The sequence below is a fragment of the Colletotrichum siamense genome (assembly GCF_013390195.1).
Source record: "Colletotrichum siamense strain Cg363 chromosome Unknown KSG_Cg363_contig01, whole genome shotgun sequence".
Classification (NCBI taxonomy): Eukaryota; Fungi; Ascomycota; class Sordariomycetes; order Glomerellales; family Glomerellaceae; genus Colletotrichum; species Colletotrichum siamense.
In genome coordinates, this window is record NW_023501014.1 from 7911055 (window position 1) to 7928908 (window position 17854).

Genomic DNA, 17854 nt, shown 5'->3' on the forward strand with positions numbered 1-17854 from the left:
GGGGTCAGCTACTGCCACTATCGGAAGGCCTCCGGAAGGCAGAGACTCTGCTCGGACTTGGTCCGCATTGGCAACCAATACCGTAAGTGGGTAAGCGCTTGAGGTAAATGTCACGCCAAGACTGCCAATGGGGAACTACTCAATTCAATGGCCGAAAATTGACCCCCATGGCCTGATGTTTGCTCACCGACATCTGTATTGATACACACCCACCTTTTGAAGCTGGCCTCCACTATGTGACACTGCTGCCCACAAACTGTTATCTTGATCTAGGAGGAAGATGCATCACTACAACGTCCTCAGATACTTGAAACTGGCCAAAGAAAATCACTCCGGTTAAAGCAACCCTAGAGAGTCTGCTCGTTCATCAATCATCCTCGTGCCACGATGGGAAACCGACAGGCAGGAACATGTGTTCAGGCTTCGGCTTTTCAATGAGAGAGAGACCAAATCCTTGAATTCAGAGGAGCGAGGGAAAGTATATTGTGGGAGTTTGGTGTATGTTGAATAGATTTTCCGCCCGGGCATCTCGATGGATTAGGGTTGACTGGCGGAAAGAGAGGCTTGGGGGACCTGGCCTTTTGCTCAACTCACCCAGCTTTCAGTTAACCAAAACTTATTGGCAACGTGGGCGATACAAACTCCAATTTGCAGCCGGGGGATAGAAAAGCCTGAGGGGGCATCAGTACAGGGCGTTTCCCCTGATTAAGAAAATGTGCATCGAATGAGTTGTTGAGATCGACGTGGAATAATATGCGGGAAGTTCACCCAAGAGTTGGTCTTCAGACATGTTAGCAGACGGGTGATTGACAAGGGACTGAAGAGAGCAATAGATGTCTCACACTGGATATCGCGTTGTGACTATCCATCATACGCGTGGAGAGACCTAGCAAGACCCGCTGAAAAGCTGCAAGTGCAGGGAATCTTGATGCCGCAATCGTTACAAGCGTCGAGGACTTGTTGATTATTTCCGTCACTTCAGCGAGTCGACGCCCTGCAGAATTCTCCCGGCCAATACGCCAGTTGAGACAGGCGAAAGTAACGGCAGCTTGAAAGACGTCGTATGCATCAATGAAATTGCAAATGAAAGTGCCTTGGGTAAATAGGTCGTAACATCGATTGACAAATTGCCGAGATGTATTGATAGTGTCCAAATCAAGATCTTGAGTGCTGCCAAGCAATGGACCGATACTCTCATGTGTTGGAGGCGTTGGCGAGGTGAGATGTACCAAAGCTCGACAAGACAATTGATGAAAAAGGTCCGAAAGCTGCTGATTAGATGACGAATGACGATCCCCCTTGGGAGGCAGGTCTCTCCAATGGACAATGTTGCTATAAGTGAGCAGAACATCGTCCTTTCTTCCTGCTCGGATGCTCGAGATTAATTGTGAATACAGTATGAGGTAGCGACTGATAGGCAACCTCTTAGACGATATATCCGCTGATCCGGGCACATGGGCATCTTCAATTGGGAGCTGTATTGTTTTTGTCAGCTTCAGAACGACTGGCATTGCATTTTGCTGTTTAGGTGCTCTACTCACCCGAACTGAGATGTCGTCATCCTGAATACTAACGGGGCGGTCCATCACAAGACTAATCATCCTAGAGCTAAGCTTAGTCCCAGAACAGAATGTGAATCACAAGCAAAGTTCCATACCGGTCAAAGTAGTAAACAGTCCAGAATAGCCATCGCCGTCTGGTGGCCTCTGATATCGTCAAGTTGGAGTGGGCATCTGGCTCCCGGTGAAGGCCAAGGGAGATGCACGTCTTCACTGCCAGACCCAGAAGATGCCAGGCAGAACCACCAGAGGAGTTGAACAAAGAGTAGATAAGAAGCATTATCATGCAGTGTATGTGCTCGAGGGCCATTTCCGTACGCAGGACGGAGGGTAACTCTTTGATTGCCGTAGAATGAAGGCCTGCACTAAGTAGTGAGAGATGAGTCGAACTTGGAGAGAGTAGAATTCCAATGGCGCAGGCCATGTGAACATTGAAATTATGCAATGATTGGGAGTTCTGTGCAGGTTGAGGTTGCGCTCTGCTAGCCATTATACTTTCACATTGCCGGAGAAATATGTCCTCGTCAAGATAGGGCAACAGGGCGGACCATTCGAGAAACTTCCGAACATGTTCAAGCGTTGAAACTTGGCTCACGGAAGCGAGGTGGTTGGTAATACCAGGCGATTGGGGTGCTGGAATAGCCATGGACGGGTCGCGCCCATCGATAGCCAGCGCCCCGGAGATCACTTCGGCCAAAGAGAACTTTCTTGGTAGATCATCCGAATTATCTCGAGGTTCGGCCATAGCGCTGCGTGATAAGAAGCCGATTGCTCCCATAGTGGCCCTCACTGATGAATCGTCGTTGTCATGTCCATTGCTGCCAGCAGGATGCATGGCCTGACTCGACAGGACCGATGCAGCATCCCGAGATCTTGCGCTATTATCATGATCAGAAGACTGGTCCAGAGTTGAATCAGCTCGACAACTGTATGTGCGCGAGCGTTTTCTCGAAAAAGATTCTTCTTCAAGATCAGCAACCCGCCTCTTCAATGATGCTACGTAGCTGAGGTCTGTTAGCAGACATGTTAGTAGATAGGGGAACAGAATGTGATACCCAACAACAGAAGTATGCGAGAGCTCGGATATGGTGTTGAAATCTTGATTTCGTGGGATGCATTCTACCCCTAGCACGCTACATGAGTTGCATGCCGGCAGACGGCGATCACACTGATTAGTGTCAGCTAATGCTAGCTTTTAATGGTCAAGTGCCGACACGGGGGCCATATACCTTTTGCTTTCTCTTCCAGCATCTCTCGCAAGCTTGCGGTCGGGTTTGGGCGGTCGTTGGAGGCGGCTCGAGGGATTCCCTCGCGTTCGAAGCTTCCCGCGCACCTGTAGATGAAGCCGAACTCATGGCCCGGCCGTCTTTCTCCTAACACCAGGTATTGACACAAATGAAGGGTATGCCAACCAATGGATGACTCAAGCAGAGTAGGTGGTCCGTCGACAGAACATCGGCCCTGGGAATCAACTGTGATGGGGAATTTGCGGTGCCCAGGACCTCGCACCTCCGACTGTTTGCCGATGTCCCTTTTCCCCACACAACAGGGGTGAACTTATTACGTAATTAGTCACAATACTCGCGGGGATTGACGCCAAGCCTCCATGGGGAAGCTGGGAAGGACCTGATAGGTCACACCTACGGATACATCCCACGAAGTTGCCCCGGCCCTGCAAGCGCGGGCAAACCGAAATGGAGTCAGAGTCACGAGAAGGAAAAATAAAAGATAATGCGATCTTATCATAACAAGTCGCGTATGAAGTTGAGATATTGAAGATTGCATGCCAATATTTCAAATCTCTGAATGATGAATGAGACATCTACCGCGACGAAATCTGGAACCGCTTACATCCCATCATACCATGCTTTATGGCACCCTGCAGTGACAGTGTTCTGTGCTAAACAACAGCATCGGATCGATGGTCACTGACAATTTATGACTTGCCATTCGTAGCTGAAGTCGCCCTAACGCTCAGACTAGCCATCTCAGCAGCTCTCTTCGTGGCACCGGCGATGAGCAATGGGCCATCAGTCGCAGCCATTACCCAGCGGGCTCCCATTTGGCAGAACTTCTCGACCAAATCCATTCGTGAGTGAAGACCTCCAACTCCAACCCATTTTCCGTGCTTGTTGCAAGCCTCAATTGTTCGCTTATAGGCTTCTGTGAGTCTAGGGTTTTCGTAGTCACCCGGAATACCCATCTCAGCCGTCAGATCGTTGGTACCAATGAGCAGAGAGTCTACGCCCTCTACCCCTGCGATCTCATCAACCAACTCTAGTGCTTCAAGAGTCTCAATCATTGGAATGACCAAAGTTGCGTCGTTTGTGACCGGGTTGGAGACCTTGGCGGGAATCGTGCGGAATTGGTAATGAGGAAGCCCGTTGGTTGACGATCGCGTGCCGATAGGCTGGAACTTGGCAGCGGCAACAACGTCGCGTGCATCCTGAACACTGCGAATGTGCGGCACAATGACACCAAGTGCGCCACCATCCAAAATTCTAGAGACGAAGAAAGGATCTTTGCTCGGAGCGCGTACGATGGGCGAGATGCCAGCATACAGCGCGGCAATGCATAACTGGGAGGTCGTCTCGAGGTCGAATGAGGAATGCTCCATATCGATGAGAATTCCGTCAAATCCTGCGGTCTTAGCCATCATAGGAAGCTCTACCGACTTGACTAGTTTGACGCTAAGAGTTGATGCCACCTCGTTACGGAGGAGTTTTTCTTTGAGCGAATGGGGGATTGAAACGGCCATTTTGGAAGAGGAAATTTTGAATATTGATGATTATGCTGATAAATGCTCTGTGTACAAGCATCTTCAACGGCGTATGATAGAGGCATTGTTATATGAATTTTTATTTGCTGGTCGCGCCATGATGCCCGGACTCATGCCGAGAGATTCTATAACAGTTTCGGCACCTCCGCACATTTTTCGGCCCTCCGAAACCGCGTCCAAATCACACATGACCGAAACAATTCACAAGGGGGCTTTTCGGTGGCATTCCGTCATCAGAGTGAGGCTAGGCAGAGGTAGACAGCAGCGTCGGAGGCCGTCCGATGATATCGGGGGCCTTCCGGGTGGATCCGTCAGGTATCAAAGGCGACCGGCCACCTTCGCCCCAGCTGTGTGACCGTTGATTTCCACAGCGCCATTTTCACGAAACGAAGCCAAAAGTCCTCAGGTTTAAAGTCAACTTCATCGACCGCAACACGAAGGCCAGAACCAAGGGAGGAACAAACCCCGGATTCATCTTCAACCAGCGGTCGCTAGGCTATCTCACCTGTTCCTCCTCGCAATTCATTTCTCAACATGGCCCCGGGGATTATATCTGATCCAACCACGGGCGTGATTTCCCGCTCCAAGCCGACAGTTTACGTGTTGGATTCGTTCCAACCCGAGGTCATCAGCTTTTGTAAAGAAAATTTCAACGCAATTCTACCTGGACAACCTGAACATGCCAAGTGGAAGGAAAATGTTCGGTTCCTTCTCATGCGGTCCTCACGCCTCACGGCCGAAGATATCGCTGCTTGCCCGCATCTTCTTGCCATCGGAAAGCAAGGTGTCGGAATTGACAAGATCGATGGTGATGCTTGTTCTGCGCGTGGCATTAAAATCTTCAACACCCCCGGTGTCAACGCGCGTGCGGTGGCTGAAATGGTTTTAGCTTTGACGACAGCCGTGGCAAGATAAGTGGGAAGCATCGCAGGAAAGCAAAATGCTGGCATTCTTGTGCCCAAGGAGACGTGCTCAGGGGTTATCCTACACCGGAAGACGATCGGCATACTTGGCATGGGCAACATTGGAAAGGCTGTTGCTCAAATCTTTCGCGGAGCGTTCGAGGCGGACATTGTGGCTTACGACCCCTATTTGCCTCTTGACGCCTGGAATGAAATTCCTCATTCCCGCGCCGAGTCAGTATCGGAGGTCTTATCAACTTCCGACGTTGTAACGGTTCACATGCCGTTGACACCCGCTACCAGACATCTTCTTGGTTACGAACAGTTCAAAATCATGAAAAACACAGCCATAGTTATCAACACAGCTCGGGGAGGTATTATTAACGAAACTGAATTAGAATGTGCCCTTGCAGAAGGACTCATTTGGGGAGCTGGATTGGACTGTCATGAGGAAGAGCCTCCTAGCAAGGAGAGGTACGGTACATTGTGGGACGTTGGTGCGCTCAGTACGCCACACATTGGGGCAGCAACTAGAGAGACTCAAGTCCAAACAGGCATGGCAGCAGCCACGAAGTTGTTAGACTATGCCAGAAGTCGATCCTAGAAAGAACTACAAGGTGATTGAATTCAGTATCTAAATCCGCTCATTAATGATGATCCGTTGTTTTCAACATCCATTGTAACAAGAAGCCCGTGCGACATGACATGTCATTCATGATACTGTGCCTAAATGGTATTCCTAGAACGTATTTACAGTTAGATGTTGTGTATCCACGTGAGATGTATCTAAGAGCAAACAGGAAGGCAAGTCCAGACGAGGTAAACTTTGGGAAGCTATTTTATACCCTACTATTGGAAATCGAAAGCATCCAGAGCCCCGATGTGTCTATCTGGGTCTCCATACACATATTCTCCCAAGACAGACTCCATGTTCCACAAAGTCTCATCATTCAGGAATGCCCAGTCAAAGAGATCGCTTCTTGGCGAGAAGTCATCTGATACCCCCAGCGCCGCATGACTGTCTCTCACACTACTGAGTGACATTGCGGTGTCCCCTGGTACAATCCTCTCCATGGGGAACGAAAACGGGACGTTATTTGTAATGCTTCCTCCAAAGTTGTCTTCTTGAAGTGTCGCATTGAGATTCGCGCCCAGAATGTTGGATTGCGAGGAGCCCCGCGAGCCGAGGATCAAGTAGTCTGGGGCTCTCAGAGCATTTGATGGTCTATCCAATGATGATGGTCGGAAAGCTGGGGTCACGTTATCTGGCCCTATGTTCTGGGATGCGTTGTCTGATTGTAATGTGTCGAGAATTTTGTTCAGTTTCCGCGTGGTATCGCGCCGAAGAGCTTCGAAAACAGCAGCATATTGTCTTGCACTTGGTAGCTGCTCGGCCATGTCCCTCAATGTCTCTTCACATTGAAACAGACCGGCTGTGGCATCTGAGATGTCTTCTTTCTCTAGCTTTGTTGCCGTTGAAACACAAAACAGTACAGATAGACCAGCCGTAAACATCATATGAAAATAGCTGCGTGTGTGTGTGATGAGTGGGCGCTGTTGACACAGTGTTGAATAGATCCAAATGGTTCGAAGTGCAGTCCTGAGGCATAAAATGCAGATATGACGAGGTGTCTTTCTGTCTCGTTTGGGCACGAGGTCAATGGCTCGTCGGACAAGGTAAAGCTCCTCCCTGGCTAGCAATAGATCATACCAACTCTGCGACTCATAAAAACATTTTGGCTGTTGAAAGACCGGAGAATCATCTCTCCAATGCTGTAGCTCCTGCATCAGGCGGCTCAGAGTTGTGTATATATATCCGGGAGCAAAATGACTCTGCGAAGACTCGAAGTAGTTGCGCGCAAGCTTAGAGAACTCGGTGTGGATTCTGGACGAGATCTGTCGCAAGCGCACGGAGGTAAAGAAAACGGTCATCTCTGTCGTCTCAAGCGTGATATGCGACAGCCGAAAAGCAGCAAAATCTCTTGAAGATTGATTTGCAGTAACGAGATCCTCGTCATTTGCATCTGCTGGAAAGCTGGTCTCAATGTCGCGGTCATCGATACCGAATGGTTTTCCAAGTAATGTAGAACTATATCTGTCGATCATGTAAAACTGCCAGAATACTCGTCGTTCCATTTGGGCCTGCATGAAGTTCGAAGAGGGATTTTCGTTAAGGTGTAAGCCTTGTTCGATGCATAGACGACCACAAAGCCGAATCACGTCCCAGATTGACGTGCCTTCAAACAACGGCGTGAGCACAGAGTGTGGCGACAATACGCATTGGAACCAGACGTACCTATACGATGGTATATACCAAATCGGCATATCAAAAGAAGGTCTTGGATAGAGGCCAAGCCTCGTGTAAGAAAGTCCGACCCCATGTGTTGCAAAGCGGCGAGGTAGTATCCTTCCGGGTGCTGGCTATGAGTACCGTTCTTGAATGGGAATACTGCGCCCACTGCGAGAATCATGAATGCGCGAAACAAATCGTGATTTGAAGCGGGTTGATCAGCCGGCACGAGTAAAAATACCCGGCCTGAGAGAGACTTGACCTCGTCTCGACGAAGAAAAGGACTCTGCACGTGAGACCAACTCAGACTGCGTCATGGTGTCAGGAACAGTGGTTCAATGGAATGCTTCAAATGACTGGCATACTATTTTTCGAACAGGAACTCGCCATCTTCATTAGAAGGAAGACCGCAAGGTTGAATTGCAGGCTCAGGGGCGCCTGGGACTCTTGCCAGCAGTTGAAGTAGTTCTATATTATTTCTTCTCAAATCTGGATCGGTGAACAGCGAAGCCATAAATCTCATGCTTGTTAGAAACCTTCCGAGAAAGAAATCATGATTAAGGTGCGGACTTACCCTAGTCCCTCACCGTGTGAGACAGTAGAGTTCTCAATCGAGGTGACCGCCGGATCGGCCTCCGCGGTGGGCTGGTCCGTGGTATTGCTTGTTGAGGCTTCATCGACATGAAAAGTATGTAAAGTTTGAGATAATTCTTTGTCACGCTGCTCTAAACGATCAATCTCTCTATGAATAGCCGTTAGATGTCATGTAATCGCCAGAACAAGGAGGGCCCGAGGGGCGGCCCAACTCTTACGCTCGAGAGAGTGTTTCTTCGCCACCAGAGTTAAGCACGATGCAGTCGTTACCCGTTCTTGAACAAGGGGTGCATGCTGGCCTTGTACTGTCACACTTGAAAGATTGACATTAGCTGCCCGCCCTAGGTGAATTATGAAATCACTTCTGCAGTACCTGTGGATAGGTACCCTCTTGAATTTTAGGGAGTCATACTTTGATTTTCTTCTGATAACACAACTGACAGGCGGGAAGCCGGGGCAGTCGATCTGGAGCGGGGTTCATTTTGGTCATGACCTTCAATGAGAAGACCAATGCACGGTTTGTCACTTGTGATCCCCTCATATGTTAAGCCATCGATTGCGGCATGACTTTCGGACTGACTCCGACGAGGCGTGTCAAGGTGGAGGAATCGGCTTGGTTCGGCTATTTTGACCAGAGTCTTCTGCCCCGCTCAGTGTATGGGTGGGGATCATCCCGCGCAGGTTGCGTCTCGCGGATCTCCTGACAGACATGTCGCTGCTGCAAGATCGCTTTCTCCAGGGGCATCTACCGCGATTCTGATTGGACGTTGGAACTCGTGGCTTCCAACGCGTTAATTAATCTCACTTTTTGCTTACCAAAGACGGCGCCTTTTCAGGACCTGTATCCATCTCATTGTGGGAATCGCTATCGCCGAGCGTCCGCCGGGGCTCTGGCTAGCAGGCCCAGTCCCGTCGGAACTACCGTGCGCAGAGTCGAAGGCCATACCAACGGAGAGAGTTACAGCACCGCGGAACGTAGCACAGCAGTGTTTATTCCTAAACGAAGCTCGAATTGCAAAGTCACCCTAACATATCCTAGACTGCTTGCTCGGAATGTCTCAATCCTTAATCCAACAACCGGCAAACCCCCTCATTGTCTTCGTCGGCTCCTTAAACATTCCTTCTGTGACATCCATCAAGTACTGGGAGCAGTGCTCGGTGTGCCCTGGACTTGTGACGACGGTATCCATGGCGCGCCTTTCGTCGAAGAGAACGTAGAATTGCCGCCTCCACATGATAGCGCAATGGTTAATGTGATCGCGAATCGACGTCCAGTAAAAGTCTCGGTTTGACATTTCGTCAATAGTCAGGCGGTGCGTCATGTTTATATCAGAGAATGCGCCCCAGCTATTGTCATCGCGATATTCGTCGACCAATTCTTTGTCAAAACAAGGTCCGGGGACCCAGTGGTTGAGCAAGATGTCATATTTGCATCCTTGGGCTTTTGCTTCTTCGGTCGAGTTGCCGCAATTTATAAGACGCTTGCCCGAAGTGACGTTGTGCCGTATGCCGGCGAGGTGATTCTCCAGTATCGTGGGGTGAGTCGATGCCGAGACTTGCGTCGAGCTTGTCGGCAATGGTGAAGGGACGATGAGAAAAACGACGAAACCCCACACTAAAGATGTCGCAACGAAGACCAGCACGTGGGATAGTACTGTCGTACGGCGTTTAACGGGATGCTGTGGAGGACTGGTCTCCTCGGCCGCCGGGTCGTCCGAGTATTTCAGGAAGGGCTGATATTCGGGAGTTGAAGCCATACTGGGTGCGAAGTTGCATGCAGCTCATGAGATGGTCTGAAGGTGCAATGAGCAGCTGCAACGAGCGTATTCTGGGGGGAAACTCTATGGTTTTATTCGGCCTGCTGTAATAACCGTGCTCTCTCTTTGCCTCTGATGCTACAAATGGTGATGGCTGTGCGCGCACGCGCATGTTACACATGCTGTTTTAAACCAAGGCTTTCCGCAAACATGCTCACATACTGCAGAGACCCAGCTCCGTTTCATCCCAACATTTTGACCTGAAATTAAGTCTGATGTTTCAGCTAAAATGATGATCCAATTGGCTAACTTTAACTTTGTGTTTTCTACGCTTTTGCGATTGGCTATTCACCACATGGCTCAGGGATGCAGGTGACAATCAATCGAGGATGCTGGTGCCAATCTTCAGGGATGTTGGCGGCAAATGATGTCTCCGTGGGTGTCTCGACAAAGTCGTATCTCATCACCAACACTGCGCCGCGATGCAAACGAGAACACCTGTTCGGAATTGCCGACGATGCCGACGAACGGAACTGTGTGATTGCGTCCAGTTGGAGATTTGGTGCCGCGTGAGTAGTGAAATGTAAGCATACGATGCACATTTACGCATTGCAACGTCGATATGATATTTGCTTGGGAGAAAGCAAAATTCTCGCTTGGGGGTGAAGTTCTCTTCTGCCCAGGCGCACTTTTGGCAGGTCTACTACGTCCTGAGTCTTGGCTGTGATCTTGCGCCACGGCAATGCCAGTTGACCTTTTGCACATTTCCTTCCAGGCTGTCTGTGATAAAAACGGTCTTGTTCTCTGGCCCGCCAAAGCAGCAGTTCGTCAAGTTGATACCACTCGTCCCACTGACTATGCGTGCTTTGGGGATGCCATTCGAATCTACGACGAAGACGGATCCTAGACTGGGATGACAGATGAAGAGGCTCCCCTCTTCGTCAATTGCTAGGCCATCTGGACCCGCGTTCCCGAATGACTGAAAAAACACACCAGCTTTGGTTGTCGTCCCATCAGAATGAAGAGGGAGACGCCAAACCTGGTTAGATCTTGTCATCGCAACGAACAAAAACTTTTCGTCGGGCGAGAGAACGAGTCCATTTGGGGACACGCCGTTCTCAACAATTGTCTCCAGTTTTCCGCCAGCCAACAACCTGTACACTTTGCCAGTTGGATCTGTCATACCGGTTTGGCCTTGGTCAGTGAAGTAAACACTTCCTTGAGAATCAACAATCAAGTCATTTGGGCCCTTGAATCGCTCGAGATGACGCCGGGTGATCAGTGGTTTGATCTTCTGATTGGATGGATCGAAGGAGAGGATTCCCTGAGCACGATCAACTTGGTAAGGCTAAGATGTTGCGAATCGGCGCGGTGGATTCTGCGTACCTGCTTGTAGTCTGCAATAACCAAGTGACCGTCATGAGTTGCAGCAAGCCCATTGGGTTCACCGTCCCATGTCGCGACAACGGTAATGGTCTTCGCCGGGTCAATCCTAAGGATTCGACCGTAGGGAACATCCACGATATAAAGGTTGCCAAGATTATCGACGACTGGTCCCTCGAGAAAAATATGTTGGAATTGTCGCGCAAAGCCACCGCGCCACTCGGTGTCTTTTCCAAGGCAACGCATATCGTCTGGAATCCGAACGTAAAGTTCGGCCTGTATGATCGGGGGCACGGGATAGAAGTTCATTGCGAGAAACGTATGTGAATGTTTATGCGATGTTGTCCAACTGGCAACTGGCAGCAGGCGCAATCAAATGTTTAAAGACTTTGTCAAGGAGCCAATCCGAAATCACAGATAATCAAAATTTCATGGACAAGTTCTCTCATAAGATTCTCGCCAAGTGTGTGGGATCGGCAGGGACGGAAATCCTCCGGTAATTAGTATCGTCGGACAGGACCCGGGCCTGACCCTCGGCGCAATTCCGAATCACACCCCCTAAATGGTGAGCTGCCTAGGATTTCCGCGTAGTATCCCCCGAATCCGGGACGCAGCAGCTCGCGGGGTCCGGGGAAGGTTGTGGAATCATGACAAGGGTGGACAAAGATATCAGGAAGCGATTGTGCTTATCACTAATGTTAACCATCAAGCTCTGGTTTAGCAGTATTTCTCACCTAGTGTAACTCAGCAAGCTGCTCAAAATGTCCCTCATCAGTGCCACAACAGCTGCTGTACGAAACAGCCCCAGAGAGATATTCAATCGATACTTGTTTGTCTGCACCTGGATATGGAGCTTCTCAGGGGTCGCGAAAGGATTCGACGAAGGTGTGTACCGAAGATACATCGGTGTCATCCAACGCATGCATCCAGCTAATGAGCCTCTCGCCACAGGCAATATCGCATCCCTGGTCACAATGTCCGTCTTCAAAACTCGATTTGGGATAGGTGATCAATCTGAAAGCGAGTATTCGAATACAAAAGGCTGGATTGTGGCTATCGCGACGGGTGGTGCTGTTCTTGGTTGTCTGGCCTGCGTAAGCCTCACTGAGAAGTTGGGCCGTCGGCTAACAATGCAAATCTTCACATTGATATACATTGCCGGAATCTTGGGGCAAACATTCTCTAGTGGAAATATGACGGGTCTATATTTCTCGAGAATCATCTCTGGTGTAGGAATAGGTGCTACAACGGTGCTGCCTCCCGTGTACATTTCCGAGGTAGGGACGCGAGCTATCTCAAGGCACCGTGTTTCGCAAACTGATCGATAGTGTAGATTGCCCCTCGGTCGATACGCGGTCTCTTGACTCTTCAATACACCTGCTGTCAGCAGCTGGGAGTTGTGTTCGGCTTCTTCTTTAACTACGGCATCACGAAACACTATTCAGGTTCCCAAATCCAATGGCAGCTGCCAACCGCCCTCCAGATCGCGCCTGCGATAATGTGGGGTCTGGGAACATTCTTCACTCCCGAGTCTGCCCGTTTCCTGCTGTCTCGTGGAAAATCAACAGAAGCTCTCAAGGTCCTTTGTGACTTTCGACAACTTCCAGCCGATCATCCCTACGTGCAAGACGAATTCCGAGCAATGGAGGCCCAACTGGATCACGAATTGGAGATTGTATCAGGCGCTTCGATACTTGATTTAGCAAAGGAGACGTGGGCCGACATTCCTAATAGACGACGATTCATCTTAATGTTTCTGGCGCATTTATTTTCCCAATGGAGCGGAGCAAACGCAATGTGAGTATCACGACCCCAAGAACGTACGCCGGTCCTGACCCATGACGAAATCCAGTACTCAATATAGCCCGTCCATTTTTGGATATTTAGGCATCCAAGGCGAGGAAGGTCGTCTTCTTGCTACTGGAGTCTATGCGATTCTCAAATTCGTCTCAGTTTTGGTCTTTTCAGTATTCGTCATCGATTTCATCGGCAGGAGGCGGTCCCTTCTTACTGGAATATGTCTCCAGATCACCACCCTTCTTTTTGTGGGCGTCTATCTCAAAGTGACTAACGGACGAGACCCAGGAGACATTTCTGCAGACCCAGCAGCCAGGCGAGCAAGCGAAGCTGCCATCGCGGCAATCTACTTGCATGCCATCGCGTGGTCTATAGGATGGTTTTCCATCCCTTACCTTGTCAGTGCAGAAGTCTTTCCGATCCGTATCAGATCTCTGTGCGTATCTGTTCTCATGGCTTTTCACTGGGCCTTTTACTTTGGCTGCTCGCGAGCTATGCCATCACTTCTGGCCGCTACCGAGCGCTATGGTGCCTTTATATTCTTTGCAGTCATCTGCTCTGTTTCCCTTGTCTACGTATATCTTGCCATGCCGGAAACCTCTGGAAGATCTCTAGAGTCCATGGAAAGCCTGTTCAATCGACCTTGGTACACCGTCCATAAGGTTGCGTACCCTAAGGCGGAGGATCTCGCAGCTGGTCCGGTCGTCATAGATGCAAATGGAAAAAAGGAGGGGGAGAAGGCCAGCGTCACCCACATGTCTTAGCATGTGCTGTGGCCCCAGGTTCGATATCCTGTCGACCGTTCCGAATTAGGAGCATGTTTCTGGACGAGCCTTGTAGAGGCAATCGCGGTTTTAGTACTGGTGGGTTTCAAAGCGCCGGAACGGTGATAGATTAAATGACTGCAAAGCGTTACGACAAAGAGGTCAATTGAAAAAGAATATCACCGTCAAATTGTACTCTGCACCCCTCCTTGTCACTAATGAAAGCTTGACTCTCGGTCTCCCTCAGGGCGAAGATACGTTGACGTTGATCGGCCCATCGTCATCATATTTATACCGATCTTCCAGTTCCCAGTATTTCTTGAAACCTACACCCTCACAGACTTCGTCAAAAGAAAGAATCATAGGTGGTGCACCGACTGTCATGCTTCTTTTCAAGCTTTCGAGCGTCTCACGCACACTTTTCAACTTCGCAGCGACGAGGGTCCAAGGATATGCCACGGCACAAAACCCGAGTTCAGCCAGATCTTTTGCTGACAAATTTTCAGTCTTTCCACCTTCGATTACTGCTTCACATTAGAGATCTTGCATCTTGATATAGAGTGTGGTTCACTTACTGTTTGCAAACGTAGGGAGTTGCAGTGTTTCAACGCACTTGCGCATAGCGTCTCGGTCGGGTAGGGCCTCGACGAAGACGGCATCGACTCCAATTCTCTTGAACTCTTTGGCTCGTGTCAATGCCTCATTCCATCCAATGACCAAAGCATCGGTTCGGGCAAGAACAAAAATATCTTTGCCCTGATCCCGGGCATCACATGCCGCCTGAATTCGAGCGTACGCCTCGCCTCGTGACACAACGGACTTTCCCTTCGTATGGCCGCAACCTGTTCATGTCAAAGTGAGAAGAGAGCCACAAGAAATGGTGAGCATATCGTACGCTTAGGCCAAGTCTGGTCTTCAATCATCACGCCGGCAGCCCCAGCCTCAGCAAAGCTCTCGACTGTTCGCCTAACGTTCAGCGGACTTCCGTAGCCAGTATCACCATCAGCCATTACTGGCACAGACACCTGACGCACAGTCTCTCCAATCTTGTCGCACATTTCCGACATGGCAATGTAACCGGTGTCGGGAAGCCCGTAGGCGCTGGCAACCGCATAACCAGCCAAGAAGACCACGGGAAAGCCTGCTTCTTCGACTAGGCGAGATGAGAGACCATCGTAAGTGCACGCATGGGCTAGAATTTTGTCGGAATCGTTGTGTGCTTCTAGCATCATTGTCCGCAAGCGAGAAGCCTGGATTGAGGGTATCTTCCCTCGAACATTCACAAGCGTCGTAGTCAGGTTCTCCGTCTGCCCTGGTTTTCCCTTCTTCTCCACGACCGGAGGGTTGAATTTGAAGGGGTAGGGGATGCTGTTGACAATTGATTTCGACATGATAAAGGAGATGCAGTTGAGTTGCTTTTCTTGCGTATGTCTTTGGGATTGTAAATTGTTTGCTTTATTAGAAGCCAAGTTCGGTCCATTTTCGAAAACCTACGTGTTCATTTATAACTGCCATGAACGATACGTACGGCTTTGAGATGTTGTTTGTGTTCCTTGACTATCCGGAACACCAAACGGAAAGGAACGGATAAGCTAGGACACACGGTTGACTTCAAGGAAACGTGCGACCAGGGTTGGTGTAGATCAATCAGAGAATCTGGGGTAAATGTTCCTCAAGCCTCCACTTGATAAGTCTATTCCCCGCATTCACTTGCATTGAGTGAGGGAGCTGCAGATCGAAGTTGCGATCGGAGAAGTGCGGATATCATACACATAAAGCAGTGGCTTTCCTTGTGGAATAGAACATGTTTGCATGGCCCATTATTCATTTCTTCTTTCACAGGCTTTACAAGAGCCAGTTGGTTTTGTGTACCTTGCATTACTTTACTAAGAACAGGTAGAGTCTGTATCTGACGGCAAGCGATGGCGCAAGCCGTATCTGACGATAAAGTATCAGTCGAGGCGAAGCAAGTCGAGGATGTTGACATGCCAGCAGTGCGAGATCACGCAGCAATATCGGAGCAGACCGACATTCGAATTCGAAGATCAGTACGTTGACCCGATACAACGCAGACCGAAATCATCTGACTGGAGTTCTTAGTTTGACCGACATCTCCTTCCCATTGTGTGCTGCCTTTACATCCTCTCCTACCTTGACCGTGGCAACATCGGTAACGCAAAAGCCGCCGGAGCCAAATCTGATTTAAAGCTTTCTGATTCTGAGTGGGCTTGGGTTCTAAATTCATTTTATATCGCCTACGTCGTGTTTGAATGGACCAATCTCCTCTGGAAGATACTCCCTGCCAGCAAGTACGTGGCAGTGCTATGCATTCTGTGGGCTGCCCCTCAAAATCTTTTCAATCATTGTGGAATATCGCTGATGCCTATGAAACTATTAGCTGGGGCACTGCGGCAATGTCTTCAGGTGCTGCGCATAATCTCGGGTCTCTGGCAGCCTCGCGTGCTTTTCTCGGCCTGTTTGAGGCAGCTTTCGGCGCCGGTGCCCCGTACTTTCTGTCCATGTTTTACAAGCGGCGCGAACTGGGATTCAGAGTATCTCTCCTGATTGGAATGTCGGCCCTGGCAAATTGCTTCGCGTCTGCCCTTGCCTTTGGAATCACACAGATTCGCGGGTCTCTGGAGCCTTGGCGATATCTATTCATTATCGGCAAGTTTACATCCTAACAATGAGAATACTGACCTAACGAAACCAGAGGGAGCGCCAACGATTGCCTTCGGTGCAGTCACTTGGTTCTATCTGGCCGACTCACCTGGTTCAGCAAATTTCTTGTCGGAAGCGGACAGAACCTTCGCTGTAGAGAGACTGCAACAACGAGACAACACAAAAAAGTCTGCCATCAGATGGGACCAAGTGTTTGCAGGAATGACTGATTACCAAAACTACGTGCATACGCTGATTCACTTGTCGGAAGCGGACAAAACCTTCGCTGTAGAGAGACTGCAACAACGAGACAACACAAAAAAGTCTGCCATCAGATGGGACCAAGTGTTTGCAGGAATGACTGATTACCAAAACTACGTGCATACGCTGATTCACTTTTGCAACAACTACTCATTTGCTGCATTATCAAACTTTCTCCCAACTATTGTCCGCGATATGGGCTATTCGTCTGTCACAGCGCAAGGTCTGACAGCTCCACCGTATTTGGCAGCCTTTGTTTGTTGTGTTGCAGCAGCTTGGGCTAGCGACCGTTACGGCATGCGTGGATTTATCGTCAGTGGTGGTAGCGTCATGGCTACTGCCGGCTATCTCATTCTGGTCCTAATTCGAGATGAATCAAAAGTTGCGGCACGATACACCGGTGTATTTCTCGCCTCTTGTGGAGTTTTCCCCGCCATGTGCATCAATATCACATGGTTGTTGAACAACCAGGGCGGTGACTCAAAAAAGGGCGCAGGCCTCGCAATCCTAGCAACACTTGGGCAATGTTCTTCATTCATGAGCAGTGTGGTCTTTCCGACTTCTGATGGGTCAGTAGCTCTTTCAATGTACTGTTGCGCATGAGCGTCATAAAGCTAACCTGTTGGACAGCCCGTTCTACACCAAAGGAACAGCAATTGGTTGCGGGTTGACGGGCATCACAGGCATTGCGGCTATAGGGTTGCATTTCGCTTTAGAATATGAGAATCACAAGAGGGACCTTGAATTCGGTCCAGTGGACGAAAACACTGTGATCGATGTGATAGAGGTTGGGGATAAGCATCGCAGCTTTCGTTACTTAACTTGAGACTACGAGTGGCTGCCTTCATAGGTAGTTAGGTAGCTAGGCTAGCTGGTGCTGCAAGGGCTGTCTATCTCATAGATATAATGGCTTTGGTTTTGTTACCTAGTTTTTTAGTGTTCTAGAAAGAGATTTTTTTTACTAATAAGCTTCAAGGTATTAACAGATATACTACTATTTAGCCTCATCTCTTAAGGTTATAGAGAACCTTAAAAGTAAGGATTAGTATAGCTATAAAACTAGCTAAGCTAGTAGGGATTATAATATTACGTTAACCCCTCTATAAT

The 17854-nt window shown here is 49.4% G+C and overlaps 5 protein-coding genes across 5 annotated transcripts; all 5 read right to left on the reverse strand.

Annotated features, from left to right (window-relative positions):
• Positions 1 to 1332: 1332 nt before the first annotated feature.
• On the reverse strand, positions 1333 to 2914 carry CGCS363_v002009 (Transcriptional activator protein acu-15; the record flags this gene model as incomplete). Its single annotated transcript, XM_036633858.1, has 7 exons — positions 1333 to 1363; positions 1423 to 1475; positions 1542 to 1602; positions 1658 to 1919; positions 2061 to 2563; positions 2615 to 2727; positions 2789 to 2914. 7 exons carry the CDS (start codon positions 2912 to 2914, stop codon positions 1333 to 1335), a joined length of 1149 nt encoding a protein of 382 aa, XP_036501236.1.
• A 581-nt stretch (positions 2915 to 3495) lies between these two features.
• Positions 3496 to 4317, reverse strand: hpcH-1 (4-hydroxy-2-oxo-heptane-1,7-dioate aldolase; the record flags this gene model as incomplete). Its single annotated transcript, XM_036633859.1, has 1 exon — positions 3496 to 4317. One exon carries the CDS (start codon positions 4315 to 4317, stop codon positions 3496 to 3498), a length of 822 nt encoding a protein of 273 aa, XP_036502209.1.
• Positions 4318 to 6089: 1772 nt separating this feature from the next.
• CGCS363_v002011 (putative transcriptional regulatory protein) lies at positions 6090 to 8605 on the reverse strand (the record flags this gene model as incomplete). Its single annotated transcript, XM_036633860.1, has 6 exons — positions 6090 to 7477; positions 7537 to 7838; positions 7896 to 8048; positions 8105 to 8272; positions 8343 to 8437; positions 8537 to 8605. 6 exons carry the CDS (start codon positions 8603 to 8605, stop codon positions 6090 to 6092), a joined length of 2175 nt encoding a protein of 724 aa, XP_036502208.1.
• Positions 8606 to 9182: 577 nt separating this feature from the next.
• On the reverse strand, positions 9183 to 9881 carry CGCS363_v002012 (uncharacterized protein; the record flags this gene model as incomplete). The annotated part of the gene is made up of 1 exon (XM_036633861.1): positions 9183 to 9881. One exon carries the CDS (start codon positions 9879 to 9881, stop codon positions 9183 to 9185), a length of 699 nt encoding a protein of 232 aa, XP_036502207.1.
• A 4187-nt stretch (positions 9882 to 14068) lies between these two features.
• bcpA-1 (Carboxyvinyl-carboxyphosphonate phosphorylmutase) lies at positions 14069 to 15216 on the reverse strand (the record flags this gene model as incomplete). The annotated part of the gene is made up of 3 exons (XM_036633862.1): positions 14069 to 14349; positions 14401 to 14667; positions 14721 to 15216. The coding sequence occupies 3 exons, from the start codon at positions 15214 to 15216 to the stop codon at positions 14069 to 14071; spliced, it is 1044 nt and encodes a 347-aa protein (XP_036502206.1).
• Positions 15217 to 17854: the final 2638 nt, after the last annotated feature.